This window comes from Cucurbita pepo, chromosome LG05, assembly GCF_002806865.2.
Source record: "Cucurbita pepo subsp. pepo cultivar mu-cu-16 chromosome LG05, ASM280686v2, whole genome shotgun sequence".
Classification (NCBI taxonomy): domain Eukaryota; kingdom Viridiplantae; phylum Streptophyta; class Magnoliopsida; order Cucurbitales; family Cucurbitaceae; genus Cucurbita; species Cucurbita pepo.
The window spans coordinates 10,579,786-10,594,855 of record NC_036642.1 but is presented as its reverse complement, the minus strand read 5'-3'; the positions used below and the strand labels follow the sequence as shown (position 1 = coordinate 10,594,855).

Sequence of the window (15,070 nt, the reverse complement as noted above, 5' to 3'; positions counted from 1 at the left end):
TAATTTTTAAAATTGTGGAATTTCAAATCATACTCGACCGAGTCCAAAATTCACCATTCCAGTTTCTCTCACTCATGGCTTCCAAATTCCGCATCAACCAGCTCCGAGCTTTAAGCTCCACCGTTTTCCATGGCATCGGAGATTGCCATTATTATTATCTGCATGCAAATCGATCTCTGCAAACTCTGTACCATTTCAGGCACTTCTCTGATGCGTCGTCTCCGCCGCTATCTCCCGCCGCTTCTTCATCTGCACCGCCTCAAAATGCAGAGCTCCAAAGCACGAATCGACCTGAGGGCATAGTAAGAAATGCTTCTGCTACCTCGTCTGTGAATCAATTCGAGCTTGCCAAATTCTCCGCCATTGCCGACACCTGGTAATCGTCGAATTCTCTAAAAAATATGCATTGTTTAGATGGTTTCTTTTTGTTGAATTATTTTCGTTGTTTAGTTGGGATGGTTTCGGAGGAAATTAGGGTTTGATGATTTGGAAATTTGAAAGTATTTAGTGTCTCACTGGGGTTCAATTCTTATTGCGAATGTACGGTGTATGATATTTCGACGGTTGGAGATTTTTGAGGCTGCTCTCCATTTTCCTGGAAATCAATCCTTTGTTACTTGGTTAGATTCTTTTACACTTACACTTACACACACACACACACACACACACACACACACACACACACACACACACACGTATCTGTGCAATGAAACTTTCACAATATTTTTTATCACTGCATAACGAATCGAAATACTTGAAGGTTCTATATTAATGGCATGTATAACCTTTATTGATACTTATTCAAAAGTTGACCAATTCACGTTAAGCTTTTGCTCTGCGAATGTATTCATGCAAGTGTCTGAGAACGGAGTTTTGATGGTTGTTCGAGATCATCATTTAATTTGATATGATCTCGATTGCATATGCTTTTTGGATCATATCTTGGTCGCACATTCTTTTGATAGATAGTGTTTCTCTCTGTCTTTGGTTTGGAGAAGTAAGAAAGAGTATTCAACCGTCATTTTGTTTGTATAGTGCTATATGTAAAGTATCTCAGTCGTTTCTTCATCAAAAAAGTATCTAATGTGCTGGGTAACTTTCGAATTCTCTATGTCCCTAATATCATCCTTGTCTTGCTATCATTTTTGTTCTTGCTCAATTCTCTTTGAATATATTTCATTCTAGAACTTAGTTCATGCCATAATAAGCATTAAAGCACTCGGTCACTTTGTGAAGACTGAAGCTGTGATTTTTAGGTGGGACTCTGAAGGGCCATTTAAGCCATTACATGCGCTGAATCCTGCAAGAGTCTCGTTCATCAGATCCACTCTTTGCCGGCATTTCAGGTACTTCTCTGGTTTATTTTCAACTGCAACTAAACCCCCCGCCCCCCACTTTTATTCTGGATCTTCCAAGCACATTTGATGAATGTTGGTTCAGTAACTATCATGATGGCTGGCTACTGACTTTAAATTAGCTCTTTTGGGTTTTTACCCAAACCATGTAGATTTGGAACCTTTTTAGTTATTTTTAGGACAAACCACCACCACCATTCTATAGCAGGATAAATGATAATTTTAATTAAGAACAACACAATGCATGGATAGCAATGTATTCTTCCTAGACCAAGGTCAACTGCATAAAAATTGGGTCCATGCAAATTCATTCTATATCTGTTTTATATTAGTTAGTAGTATTCAAAACCTGATTGCTTATTGATGGTTCTGGTTCTCTCAGTTGTGCTGAAAATATGAAACTGAGATTCTCCCTAGAATTCTAGTAAAATTATATGTATAGAATGGTATCAGACATGATATGCTTTTAATATCTAGCATGTTTTTGGTTCCTGAAATATAAAGTTTACAATTCAGTGCAAATACTTGTGAATTTGATTTTTCTTCACCTCATACTGTTCCAGGAATTCTGAATCTCTGATTGGTTAAATTTGTTGCAGGAGGGACCCTTGTTCTATTAGGCCTTTTGAAGGACTGAAAATTATTGACGTTGGTTGTGGTGGTGGAATTCTCTCTGAGGTCTCTAGTTTTCTTTTGGTCTTGCTGTATTCTTATTACAAAGGGAATTTTATTGTCCAGTACAACATGGATGTTTTTTTTTCTTCATAGATACCATTTGTCTAGTTCCCGGAGTTTGGGGTTTTCCAAATTCATTTCCCCAATTTATATCTGTTAACTAAAGCAATAATTCTTAAATCTATTCTTTGGAAATGAGTCGATAATTATTAATAATAGATTTACAAGTTGTCAACTTATTAGTACAAAAGCCACACAATTTCTCTGTCAGCATNCCCCTCCTCCTCCTCCTCCTCCTCCTCTTTTGGTCAAATATAAAGACAAAATTGAAGTATGACATTCAATTGAGGTTAGAGGAGAGCAAAGACCACCCATGTGTGCTGTAAAATAATATTCTCCCTCAATACAAACTTTTCTGAAGCTCCAGTCCTGTGGCTGGTAGCTGAGCTGTCCTGTCCCATATTGTCAAAAGAAATAAGATCAGTCCAAATTAGAGTTAAAAAACTGAGCTGTTCACTAATTTGTAGGCTTAAAACCATACTCTTTAGTGCCATCCTGCTCTCTTAGGTTAAATTATTTTTCTTGGTATGTGTTAACTTTTGGAAGATGTTCTTGATCCCATGTTCAATATCTTTCTTTTTCTGTTATTTTAGCCTTTAGCTCGAATGGGAGCAACTGTGACAGGAATTGACGCTGTGGATAAAAATATCAAGATTGCCCGTGTGCATGCGGTATGGTTATTATTCTTGAAGTCAAACAAATTGTTTATTTGGCAAGATCTATGTAGAATTTAACTTGGTGGTTTCTGGACATACTTGTATGTGCAGGACCTGGATCCTGTGACATCAACAATTGAATATTGTTGTACCACAGCTGGTACGTGCAGAAACTTGATTTTCTCATCATGACCTCTTTCCTGCAGTATCAAACCTCTGTTATTTTTATATCTATTATGTGTTTGAACTTCAGATGATTTTGCCATGTTGTATAATTGAAAAATCTAGCCAAATTACCTTCAACTCCCTTTGAGAGTGCTATAAAATATACCAGATTCCTATCTTTTGGTTGACTACCTCCAACCTACTTGTTCTCTTCCAAAGGCATTACACCTTCTTCTAAGTAAGAGAGAGTTGTGTTACACTATTCTTATGACGGAAAAAGAGTGTATCATGCTCTTCTTACGGATACACGTATCTTCCACCTTTATTGTTTATCCTTGTATGCTCAAATTATTTGTTTCACTTAAATCACTTTAATTTTTCATTGAGAAATCCTATTGCTTGTTTATCATTGAATATTGAATATTCTACAATACTACTTTGTCACAGAAAAGCTGGTAGAGCAGCAAAAAGAGTTTGATGCTGTCATCGCTTCGGAGGTTTGCTCGCACTCTCACTCAACATGTGGAAAATTGACTAGACATTATTTATCAAAATTTCTTCATAAACCTGGTTTCAAATGCAACCATAACGTAGGCTGTACCCCTTTCGGGCCACTCCTTTTATTTGTTAGCCTGATCATACCCTTAGACTGCAATTAACTGTTAGATACATATCCAAGCTCTTCTAAGCAAAACCTTTCAATAGGTAATTGAGCATGTGGCAGATCCTGCAGGATTTTGCCAGTCCTTGGCAGCATTGACAGTGCCAAATGGAGCTACAGTTGTTTCTACTATTAATCGTTCTATGAGGTCATTCGCAACTGCCATTGTTGCAGCAGAATACATTCTTCGTTGGGTATACTATTATCAACTTTCTTTTTTTCTAATCTAATTTCTCTTGAGACGACACAGCTACTTTTATTATATTTTCTTATACTTACAGCTTCCTAGAGGTACGCATCAATGGTCAAGCTTACTTACCCCTGAAGAATTGGTTCTGATATTACAACGGGCCTCTATTTCAGTAAGACTAATGCTTAAATATTCATATGTTTATGTTCTTACTAATTCTTTCTCCAACATGCACTGTTTTCTATGTTCAAACACCCAATTCATGTATGATTGTTTTTTCCCTTAGGTGGAAGAGATAGCCGGATTTGTGTATAATCCCTTAACCGGCCAATGGTCCCTTTCAGATGATACCAGTGTAAATTACATCGCATTTGGTACAAAAGTCAGCCAGAAGACAGACTGACGAAGGTGTAATCTTAGTTCTCACGCAATAGGTATTATTTCTGTCGCTAAATTAATTTTGCCCTGAAAACTGAATGGTTACTCTCAATCAGCTTCCCTCTAAACATTCCATAAAGCTTCTTTTTCTTTGTTCCAATTAGACCTTTCAATCTCGTATAACATAAACCAAATTTGTTTGAGGTTTATGATCTTGGCAGACTCCTCATTTTGAGCACAAAAGGGAAGAAAAAATTGTTGTGAATTGCATTTGGTTGTGAATATTTTCCATGATTCCCTGTCTATGCATTGTCTTGATATATATGTATATATATATATATTATATATATATGTCTATATATATATATTATATATATATGTATATACGGTCCTATTATTTTCTTTGTCGTTCAGAATTCATAATAGATGTTTTACATTATCATCGACCTTTTTGAGCCTCCCAAGACAGGGAACTCTTTCCAGAAGATACCAGAAGATAGCTCCTCGGGCTTCGGACAGTACATTACAAAGATTGGTTAATTTCATTCCCTATCTCCTCTTAATATTAATATATTTTCAACATCTTTTTTTACTCTATTAAAAAAAATTAATTAATTTTGTGACTTCAATTATAATATTTAAGCTAAATAATATGTGGGAGATATTTTTAATTATTAAAGACCATATTGAAATATTAAAATTAGATTATACCGAGAAATGAAAACTGTAAGATAACTATTTTTTTTTTAAAGTAATAAATAAATAATTAATTACCCACGGGATGGGGAAGGAGTCCTCACCCCGTGAACATCTCTAATCATACGACAATAAGAATATAATTAAAAATGAAAATAAGAATATAATTAAAAATGAAAATAGACGGAAATAATAATGATAAAATATCTATGCCTTAGGGAATAATTTTGAAAATTTGTTAGAAATGATCGTCGATATTGATATTACTAATATTCCTCAATTATGTGACAACATTGAGATTATATTTTGATCCAAGTTATTATCCAAAAGTTACGTGTTTGAGTTGCTTGTATCCCAACCAAAAATTCTTTGTATTTTATCCCAAGCTTCATTATTTCTTATTCTATCCATTTTATACATAAATGACTTCATATTTTTTCTGGAAATATAAATAATTCTAAAAAACCGACCGAAAAAGTACACGTGGCATGGGCTTACAGTTATCCGACTAGTTGCAAAGAACCTTCTGACATCTTTAAAATGCGAGTCAAAGGAGGAAGACGAAGTTTGTTAGCGAAAGAGACCAAAAGGATTTTACAGAAAGGGGAAGTAAGCTATCAGAGAAGCTACGTACGAACTTTTGAAGGCTCGTTGGATTACTTGCCTTCTTGTTCAGCTGTGATCCTCACTCGTTTAGATTCCCAATTCCGTCGATCGGGAACGGAAACAGATGTCCTCCGACATGGAATCGTCGTCGGCGATCGTTGCTCGTAGTCGCTTGGCTATTCTGGCAGCGCACCTGAGCGCTGCTGCCACCTTTGAACCGCCGGAGATGGCTTCGTCCCTCGTGGCTCATTGCGTGTCAACTCGGACTACGGTTCCGCCGCCTGAAATGTTGAAGGGTTCTTTGACGGTCGTTGATGAGAGGACTGGGAAGAGGTACCAGATCCAGATATCTGAAGATGGCACAATAAAGGCCAATGACTTGAAGAAGGTACATCAATTGAATCGGTTTATTCATTTGGATGTGTTCGATGACGTTCTTGTTGTGTTCTTATCAATCTTGAAATCTTTGTGGTGTTAATAATTGTAGGCACCAGTTTTAGTCTAATGAACTTGCTCGTAATGCTTGCAGATAACTACAGGACCAAATGACAAGGGGCTTAAGCTGTATGATCCCGGCTATCTCAACACTGCTCCGGTTCGGTCATCGATCAGTTATATCGATGGCGACGAGGGAATTCTTAGGTACAGAGGCTACCCGATCGAGGAACTGGCCGAGAGTAGTACCTTTGTGGAAGTTGCATACCTCTTGAGTAAGTCCTAGAGGAGCTATCATAATATCAATTTTGTTGGTCTGAAATCATTGATATAATGTTTGGTTTGTTTCAGTGTATGGGAATTTGCCTTCTCAGAGTCAGTTGGAAGACTGGGAATTTACTATTTCTCAGCATTCGGCCGTACCACAGGGACTTTTGGTACGATCCGGTCGTCGTATCGACTTTTCCTGCCCATATTTCTTTATATAAATTTCAATGTCTGAATGACTTCTTATTGATAGAGTTGAATCTCTGTCTATCTCAATAGGATATCATTCAATCAATGCCTCATGATGCACATCCCATGGGTGTTCTTGTTAGTGCAATGAGCGCGCTATCTATCTTTCATCCAGATGCCAACCCTGCCCTTAGAGTGAGTTCGTTTTTCCTGGTTCTCAGTTGTTTATTGCATATTTATGTTAGAGGGTGGAGCCTGAAATTTTCATAACTTGTTATTTATATGGAAAAAAGGGAAGTTTATTGGCTCTCTCCTTTCCCTTCTAGAAGTTGGTGTGAGATCCCACATTGGTTGGAGAGGGAACGAAGCATCCCTTATAAGGGTGTGGAAACCTCTCCCTAATAGACGCGTTTTAAAACCTTGAGGGGAAGCCCTTGAAGGGAATGCCCAAAGAGGACAATATCTACTAGTGGTGGGCTTGAGCTGTTACAAATGATATCAGAGCCAGACATCGGGCGGTGTGCCAGCGAGGATGCTGGGCCCCAAGGGGGTGGATTGTGAGATTCTACATTGGTTGGAGAGGAGAACGAAACATTCCTTTTAAGTGTATGTAAATCTCCCCCTAATAAACACGTTTTAAAACCTTGAAAGGAATGTCCAAAGAGGACATGTGTGGAAACCTCCCCCTAATAGATACGTTTTAAAACTTTGAAGAGAATGTCCAAAGAGAACAATATCTGCTAGCGGTGGGCTTGGGTTCCAACAAGGAATGAATGGGAAACCATATGTTCCCTGTGGCTTTTCTAGAAAAGATTGTTAGGGCATACTATGGTCAAAGTTCATACTACCTTCACTATCTTTTGATGCAGCAGATTAAAATGGCCATGAGTGGATGGGAAATCCATTCCAAAAAGGGGAAAAACCTTCATTGACAGAAAATTCACATATTCGTCAGTCAAAAGTCCCATTTATAACCTAAGGTTGGCCTTTTATAACATTACAATATGTCGTCTATTCTCCCTTCAATCAAATATGAACATTACGCCAGGAGTTTTATGAAAAAAGCCAAAGCCTCTTATCAGATTTCAACCGATGACTTGCACCTTACCATGGCACTACTCTACCACAGAGTTAAATAGACATTTAATTCATTCTCTGAATAAGCCACGAGCCACGATGTCATTGTTACTATGTGTATCTATCTTTGTAGGCTTGTGATTAATGTGGAAGGACTTTTGTATTTAGTTGTGCATCATTGTTTTGTTGTAGGGACAAGATCTTTACAAGTCTAAGCAAGTGAGAGACAAACAAATAGCACGAGTTATAGGGAAGGTATGCTTTCTATGACCATTTTATCAGCTAAGATAATTTTATTAGCGTTTCGGTTATGATCGTGTTAATTTTTTTTTGGTTTGCTTGCCAATTTAATTTTGTATTGAGTGGTATTTTCTCTGAATTTATAGGCTCCCACCATTGCAGCAGCAGCTTATCTTAGACTGGCTGGAAGACCTCCAGTTCTTCCTTCCAGCAACCTTTCTTATTCGGAGAATTTTCTGTACATGCTTGATTCTTTGTAAGTTGCCTACATATCTTTTGCTTTCAATAATATACGAAGACAGATTTTATTTTCTATTTGAAATATGCTAACACTTGCGTTAGGTTTATAGCATTGTTCTTACCATCATATTCCAAGAGAATATATGAACTGAATTTGGGAATTGAATTATCTATTCAGGGGTAATACGTCTTATAAACCGAACCCTCGGCTAGCTCGAGTCATAGACATTCTATTCATCCTTCATGCAGAACATGAAATGAACTGCTCTACATCTGCTGCTCGTCATCTAGCATCAAGGTAGACAGCTTCTACCACCAATAACATTTAATTAGTGCATAGTCTGATTCTTGCTCTTTTTGGCTTTTCAGTGGTGTTGATGTGTTCACTGCTCTTTCTGGAGCTGTCGGAGCACTGTATGGCCCTCTTCATGGTGGGGCCAATGAGGTAGAGAGAATTTTTATGACATTCTGGATTACTTTTGGTTTATTTCTTCTTTAGTTTTCCTGATCCTTGTAGGGTGTGCTTAAAGTTGTTTCCTTTTTTACCTGATTGTAGGCTGTGCTTAAAATGTTGAGTGAGATTGGAACTGTTGAGAACATTCCAGGATTCATCGAGGGTGTTAAAAACAGGTAATTGCCACTTTGATCTCTTAATGAAGTGTGAAAGGACTGGTAAAGTGGTTATATTGCTCACATTACTTAGTTCTCCAGGAAAAGGAAGATGTCAGGCTTTGGGCATAGGGTGTACAAGAACTATGATCCTAGAGCTAAGGTCATAAGAAAACTTGCGGAAGAAGTATTTTCCATTGTCGGTCGGGACCCTCTCATCGAGGTATTTGTCTTGGAACTGTTATGTTTCCATGTGAAAATGCAATCGGTTTACAATTCCTCTAACAACGTTCCTCATGCCATATAGGTGGCTGTTGCTCTGGAGAAGACTGCTCTTTCAGATGAGTATTTTGTGAAGAGGAAGTTATATCCAAATGTTGACTTTTACTCTGGATTAATATATAGGTAGGAAGGTGGATATCTTAGTTTTCTAATGAAGAGATGTGAGAGTCGATAACTGATGATGTGTTTGATCACAGGGCTATGGGATTTCCACCTGAGTTTTTCACAGTGCTGTTTGCAATCCCTCGAATGGCTGGATACTTAGCACATTGGCGAGAATCCCTGGATGATCCTGACACTAAGATAATTAGACCCCAGCAGGTTAGCTCCCTTCTTACCGATCCCGGGAATCGAGACATCTGTCCTAAGTTGGCTAAAAGTCGACTTCGTAAACTAAAGATCGGTCTGATTTCCTTCGCATAATGCATACAATCACAATTAGTTCTGTTAACCTTATTCTTGGTGCATTCATGAAACTCAGGTCTACACCGGGGAATGGCTGCGTCATTATATTCCACCCAAAGAACGTCTCCTACCAGCCAAAGCAGACAGGCTCGCTCAGGTTTCGGTTTCGAACGCGTCCAAGCGCCGACTGTCTGGATCAGGGATCTAGGCTATTTGGAGAGAATAAAACGATGCAAGATTCGCAAGGAAAACAAAACTTGTTGGTTGGTCCAAGCACTGCCTGAATCTGATGAACAATGTTGGATAGTAGAATGTTAGAGATATAGAAGACAGATATTTCACAAAGAATTAAGTTTCTTGTTTTACTGGGATGGTGCAATTGTTGTAACTTCCACTTCCAGCAGTTTGGAAGAACTTGTGTTGTACCCTTATTATATTCTTCCTCATTGTAAGATGAAAAAATGGGTTCTAAAAGCTCATATCCAAACCTCTCTTCTCATACCCTTAACATTCTTCTCTGTTTTCACTCTCTCATGGTCATGTCAACTATATGGTGCTAACTCTGAACATTGTCGAGGTCTAAACCACATTCAAAAAGCTGGCTTTGGCAGGACACCTTTCCAACATGAGCCAAAAAGAAAATGTGCCATTATATTGTATGATCTTAAAGGTCACAGCCTCTTATAGAGCTCTGAAGACTGACTTATCTTGGCTTAAAATTGACTGCCTGTCGTCCAACTCTGGAGGCCACAATCAATGGGAACCATAAACGTGCACTCAATTATTGAAACAACATGATTGAAAGGTTGAGTAAACAAAAATTCAGATGAAGCCCCAAAATTCGGTAGAAGGATGCATCAATTCCAGAGACCTCTTAAGCATCCTCGGATATTCTTCAAACGAGGAATCTCAACGTTTTTAAGTGAATGAACTTCAAAAGTAAGGTTCATAATATTCTAAAAGAATCAATGCGTATTTATCAAAACAAGATTAGCTATCATTCTCTTCTTGATTGGAAGATCATCACGTCATTAAAATAACATACCACATCACGAAGTTCATAAGGAGAAAAAATGTGTAAAATAAACAATATTGCATTAAAATGGAAAACAACTATGAAATGTAAAGTTATACACAGGGCATGACTTTTCAGAAGTGTCCGGAGATGTGAAATAACTAAATTAAAGATAAGACAGCCTTGGAGCTGAGTGAAAGAACAGATCCTTGCAATTGGTAAAAAAAAAACAAAGCAAAGCTAATGAAGGTGCTACCACTTTCTGGCCATATGAGTGGTAGTGCTTTTAGAAGTTGAAGCGGAATCCCTTCCAGAAAACATTGGCTTCTTTGTGGAAGGAATACTGCAGATTAGAGGGGAACGTGAACGTCAGCATTGAGTTAGTGAATAGGTGGTTTCAAAATCATTGAGTTATAGCGCTAAGAAATGCAACTTACTCACAAGTCTTCTGCACTGCATTTCTTCGCCAGGCTTTTATATTTTTCATCTCTTGACTGTCCAAAGAAGGGAAAGTATCAGTATTGGAGAACTTTCACTGAACATAGATGGAAAAGGGGCTTGCATGGAGGGGTAGGTACAGTATATAAATGAGAACTAGTGTTTCTAGAAATTTTGTCAGGTTGAGCTCGTGACAAAGTATCTACAAATACGTGCTTCCATGATTAAACTACAAATCGGCTAGTTAGAACAACATCCATTTACTTCTGTTCTGAAGCATGCAAAAAGCAGCCGCTCAAGAATTATTTTAGTAAAGAAGCTTTCAAATAGATAGAAAAAGCCATTTCATTAATGTCTTTGATCAGCCGATCAGATTCTAAGCGGAGAAGGATCAAATTTAATGTTTAATTTTCTTTGAGGCACCAAATTCACAATATTCTCAGACTGGCCACTCTGAGATATCAATTCAATAGCCTTCTTTTCTTTCTTTTTTTTTTTTCAGAGAACAAATTCAATAGTCTTACCTCTGAAGCACTTCTATTTTTGACTTCTTCAGCAGCTTGTTCTTAGTATTTGTCACGTTGGGGCCATATCCAGCTGCTAAGAAAATCACGAGAAAAATAACATGTTAATAATTTCCCTTTTCATGGTGCCAGCCGCAGCCTTGCCAGATTTAAAATCTCCATTACCCAGAAGCCAAGCCAAATGTAAGGAGCGATAGATTTTACCTCCAAAACTTCTCTTATTGCTTGCAGGGGGAACCTTACTGCAAATCTGTATCTGACGACTTTGTTTCCCTAAAAATGTTCAAGACAATATTCAAAATATCATATGTTAAGAAAATATTGTACACTAGTACGGTATGCTATGGGTTATACATGGGGGATTAGCAAGGACACAATGGTAATTAGTTCGGAGGTGTCTTGGTAATAAATAGGAGTGTTAAGGATCTTAGAAGGTGTGAATCATTTTAGTGAAGTGTCTAGTGCGGGACTTGGCAGAGAGATATCCCTCCAAAGGCTATTGTTATATAGTAGTTTCTCTTCGCTATTGCAGTCCGTAACAAATATTTACTTGATATAACAATAAAATTATTGATTCCTAAAATATAGGTAAAAAATCAAGAACATCTATTCATAATGAACCTATAGCATACCTCTAATATCAGACAATTGATGGGAGTGGGCATCAATGACCAGATAATGCGTGATACATCACATGATCTAGCTATTTGTTAGTCTAAATTTAAAATTGTGAGGAAATCCTATAGAGAGTGAAAATATAATAGAATAGAACATACGAGCATTTTCCTTTAGGTAGCTTTGCTTTATTCGATCTGCAGCTTCGCTCTCATTCTTTTCTATGTCCTTCATTTTCGCCTGAAAGTAGATAGCTTCATTTTAATGGTAATTCCTCAGATAGATCATTATCATGTCAACCATCATTCACTACTCAAATCTCAAAGTAAATAGCGGGAGAGAAGAAGTACAAGGAATGTTACCTCATACAATTGAATCCATCTAAATGCCACTTTTTTCTTCTGCATCCTCTCAGATACAATATTGGTACTTTCTCTACCAAATTGTCTTTCATAGAATTTTTTCCACAATTTATCTGTAACTGGAGTCAGATCTCTTCCCTAAAATAAATTCATGCTCAATTTAGCATATATACCAAAGAAACCAGATAGTTAAATAAGAAGCAAATTCATCCAATCTTACTTCTGAACTTTTCTCCACATGCATCAACTGATCAACAGTGCAATGTGGCAAAATCCGCTCTAGAAGATGTAAATCAGTTTCGCCAACATCCCCAAGAAACCTCAGATTATCTATAGCTTTGTAAACGCAAAGATCAACCAACGATGGAACTTTTCTTACTGGATACATCTCTTCTTTCTCAGGTTGCCAAGCTAAGAACAAGAAAGAAGAAAACAAACCGCTCAATTTACACAACAGCAAATCCTTTGAAAAATAAACAAAATACTGATTCGATAAACAAGTTGGTAAATATAGCTCAAGGTAACCAACTGCTCTACATGAAAAATCAAGCGTCTCATATATCAGCACTTCTTTCACCAAAAACTGGCCCTGAATTACTAAATTCCATACACTTCAAAAAGAAGCACCTGAATATTCATTATACATCTCTTAGCTTTAAGCAACATGTCAGAATATAATAGCACAAAATAATTCCCTTATACCAATCCTAAATTCATCCGGTAGGTATTACAACGCAAGAAAAAACAGATCGTATTCAATAAAAAGAAAATGATGATCAGAGAAATCCTATTCGATCGTCCTAAAAAGAAAGCAGAAATTAAAAGAAAAGAGAAAACAAAAAGAAGAAATTGATTCAATTTCAATTTCAATACAATACGAACATAGATAGATCAAGAAATTGAGATCTCAAGGACCTTACCGACAGTCTGAGAAGACGGAGACGAGAATCGTTGAAACAGAAGCACGATCGTTGAACTAGATACGAACGAATTGGCCAGCAATCGTCATCTTGATCATCTGGTAATTTCCCTTTTCTATGTTGCGATATTCTTCCCCAAGTTGCTATTTTGCGCAGTGATAAAGAATCCTTCGAAATAAAATATATAAATAAACGATCATATTTTTTAATTCTGTTCTTTAATTAATCATTTTACCCTTTATTTATTTTATTTTCCGATAAATACCGATTTTTTAGTTTTATTTAAAACATTCACAGATTTGGTCAAAATAAAATCACTTTAGAGATTTTTTTTTTTCAAATTTAAATTCCATTTTAATTTTAGACGCGTTTTGGTTACTCACTTTCAAAATTTTCATTTTAGTCCCTATACTTTTAAAAAATGACAAATTTAGTCTATATTTATAAAATTTAAACATAAATTTCATATATAATAAAAAAAAATCATTATTTAAACTGAATCATTAAAATAAATAACCAAAATTATTTCTCAATAATTAAATACGGTTCAAAATTATCCACATACCTAAAGGAATAATACCCACAAAATTAATTATCACCTAACAAACAAAAAAATAATAATAATTAAAAATAATTCGAATTTCCAGTCCAATATTATCCAACCAAAAAAAAAATTATTCAATTAAGGGGTTAATATAACAAAATATCAAGTTTTTTTAAACTAAAAGTTAAATATTCCATTTTTTTTTATTTTAAAATAATCTCACATTAACCCACTGTAAAAAAAGAGTATAATTTAACTGAGATAAAATATATCTCTTTAAAGTTTGAATTTTAGATAAAACAATCTAGAATTTTAAACGTCAAAATTGATTTTTCATGATATTTTTTTTAGAAGAAATAATAAAAAAGAAAATTACCATATCATTTTTTTTTTTTTTTTTTTTTAAATTAAGTTTCTCAATCAAATAAAGTCAGCGATTACGACTTTGGTGGATTTATTTACTTATTTATTTTTTTAAAAATCGTTTTTGCATGATGTGATTCAATTCGTGGAAATTCCAGAAACTAAAATTTAAAAAATTTATTAGAAATTTAAATATTTGTGAATAAAATATATTTTTAATTTAACAAAAACTGATTATTGAACATAATTTCTACAATCAAATATGTTAATAAATTACTTAATAATATTTGAGATTTAATTAAATATTTAATTAATAAATATCACTATTTTTATTATTTATGAATAATTGTCAAACACAAATTTGAACTTCATGAACTGATCTTAAGAATAACTGGGCTATATATATATATTGATAAAATTAAATTAATTCATATAATTTTTTTTCTTTATCTGAAAATATTATAAAATAAAAAGACATTGATATTTGACTTATACAAAGTCTATGTTGTCTGATTAATTAGTATTTTTTTTTTCTTTTTTTTTTGAAATTACATTCAATGAGAAAAGTCAACGGCTCACCTTAATGTACTGTCATCAATTCATCTTTATCAATTGATTTATGTTTAGCTACTAATTGGTTTAATTATATAATATTTAAGTTGTGTTAATTTGAGTGAAATAATTAAATAGCTTCTAATTTTTTTTTTTAGTAAAAATGAAAAAAAAAAACTAGTAAAAGATTAAAGTCCGCTCGTTGATATTCCTTGGTGAGCGTTTCTATGCTGCAGAATCATTCGGGTCTCAGTGAACGTTTGAGTTTAATCCTTTGAGTTCAAAGAGGGAAGCAGACTTTCTAACAACGGTTTTTGCCATTCTTAACCACCACCTTCATCGCCTTAGAGGAATTTCTAGCCCCACATCTAATTCTTCATCCACTGGAATGGAACGACGAGTCACAAACCCTTCGCCCTTTCGTTTTAGCTCTTTGGCTCGATCCTAAAAAATGTTCATTTGTCAGTCCACTCCTTGATATTCCTTGGAAGACATTAGCCGGTGAAAGACCTTCCTTTCCCGTTCACTCAACCTTTCTCTGGAGTTGAGTC

At 35.6% G+C, this 15,070-nt stretch overlaps 3 protein-coding genes across 5 annotated transcripts; 2 read left to right on the top strand and 1 right to left on the bottom strand.

Annotated features, from left to right (window-relative positions):
• The first annotated feature begins 20 nt into the window (after positions 1 to 20).
• On the top strand, positions 21 to 4,422 carry LOC111794669 (ubiquinone biosynthesis O-methyltransferase, mitochondrial). Its single transcript, XM_023676769.1, has 9 exons — positions 21 to 376; positions 1,257 to 1,346; positions 1,955 to 2,033; positions 2,684 to 2,761; positions 2,858 to 2,906; positions 3,359 to 3,408; positions 3,617 to 3,766; positions 3,854 to 3,934; positions 4,049 to 4,422. Exons 1-9 carry the CDS (start codon positions 75 to 77, stop codon positions 4,163 to 4,165), a joined length of 996 nt encoding a protein of 331 aa, XP_023532537.1. The 5' UTR covers positions 21 to 74; the 3' UTR covers positions 4,166 to 4,422.
• A 924-nt stretch (positions 4,423 to 5,346) lies between these two features.
• LOC111795857 (citrate synthase, glyoxysomal-like) lies at positions 5,347 to 9,690 on the top strand. Its single transcript, XM_023678465.1, has 13 exons — positions 5,347 to 5,830; positions 5,972 to 6,152; positions 6,229 to 6,314; positions 6,424 to 6,528; positions 7,603 to 7,665; positions 7,797 to 7,906; positions 8,069 to 8,188; positions 8,260 to 8,335; positions 8,447 to 8,520; positions 8,602 to 8,722; positions 8,807 to 8,904; positions 8,979 to 9,102; positions 9,263 to 9,690. The coding sequence occupies exons 1-13, from the start codon at positions 5,567 to 5,569 to the stop codon at positions 9,392 to 9,394; spliced, it is 1,554 nt and encodes a 517-aa protein (XP_023534233.1). The 5' UTR covers positions 5,347 to 5,566; the 3' UTR covers positions 9,395 to 9,690.
• A 562-nt stretch (positions 9,691 to 10,252) lies between these two features.
• Positions 10,253 to 13,239, bottom strand: LOC111796229 (transcription elongation factor B polypeptide 3). Of its 3 annotated transcripts, none has more exons than XM_023678987.1 (8): positions 13,061 to 13,239; positions 12,361 to 12,551; positions 12,141 to 12,278; positions 11,940 to 12,018; positions 11,368 to 11,436; positions 11,164 to 11,239; positions 10,639 to 10,695; positions 10,253 to 10,544 (listed from the first exon to the last, which is right to left on the bottom strand). In XM_023678987.1, exons 2-8 carry the CDS (start codon positions 12,526 to 12,528, stop codon positions 10,454 to 10,456), a joined length of 678 nt encoding a protein of 225 aa, XP_023534755.1. In that variant the 5' UTR covers positions 12,529 to 12,551; positions 13,061 to 13,239; the 3' UTR covers positions 10,253 to 10,453. The 3 variants fall into 3 exon arrangements, with proteins under 3 accessions (XP_023534755.1, XP_023534757.1, XP_023534756.1); XM_023678989.1 differs by having other exon boundaries at positions 11,164 to 11,236; XM_023678988.1 differs by having other exon boundaries at positions 13,056 to 13,232.
• Positions 13,240 to 15,070: the final 1,831 nt, after the last annotated feature.

What these genes read in the sequence shown, in the direction of transcription:
- LOC111794669 (XM_023676769.1), top strand. Translation starts at nt 75, where the DNA reads ATGGCTTCCAAATTCCGCATCAACCAGCTCCGAGCTTTAAGCTCCACC. An exon ending in ATATTGTTGTACCACAGCTG is followed by an intron (nt 2,907 to 3,358) that starts GTACGTGCAGAA and finishes ACTTTGTCACAG; the next exon opens with AAAAGCTGGTAGAGCAGCAA. An exon ending in TACAACGGGCCTCTATTTCA is followed by an intron (nt 3,935 to 4,048) that starts GTAAGACTAATG and finishes TTTTTCCCTTAG; the next exon opens with GTGGAAGAGATAGCCGGATT.
- LOC111796229 (XM_023678987.1), bottom strand. Translation starts at nt 12,528, where the DNA reads ATGTATCCAGTAAGAAAAGTTCCATCGTTGGTTGATCTTTGCGTTTAC. An exon ending in GATGGATTCAATTGTATGAG is followed by an intron (nt 12,019 to 12,140) that starts GTAACATTCCTT and finishes ATCTACTTTCAG; the next exon opens with GCGAAAATGAAGGACATAGA. An exon ending in GCAGTGCAGAAGACTTGTGA is followed by an intron (nt 10,545 to 10,638) that starts GTAAGTTGCATT and finishes TCTAATCTGCAG; the next exon opens with TATTCCTTCCACAAAGAAGC.
- LOC111795857 (XM_023678465.1), top strand. Translation starts at nt 5,567, where the DNA reads ATGTCCTCCGACATGGAATCGTCGTCGGCGATCGTTGCTCGTAGTCGC. An exon ending in TAGCACGAGTTATAGGGAAG is followed by an intron (nt 7,666 to 7,796) that starts GTATGCTTTCTA and finishes CTGAATTTATAG; the next exon opens with GCTCCCACCATTGCAGCAGC. An exon ending in AGATAATTAGACCCCAGCAG is followed by an intron (nt 9,103 to 9,262) that starts GTTAGCTCCCTT and finishes CATGAAACTCAG; the next exon opens with GTCTACACCGGGGAATGGCT.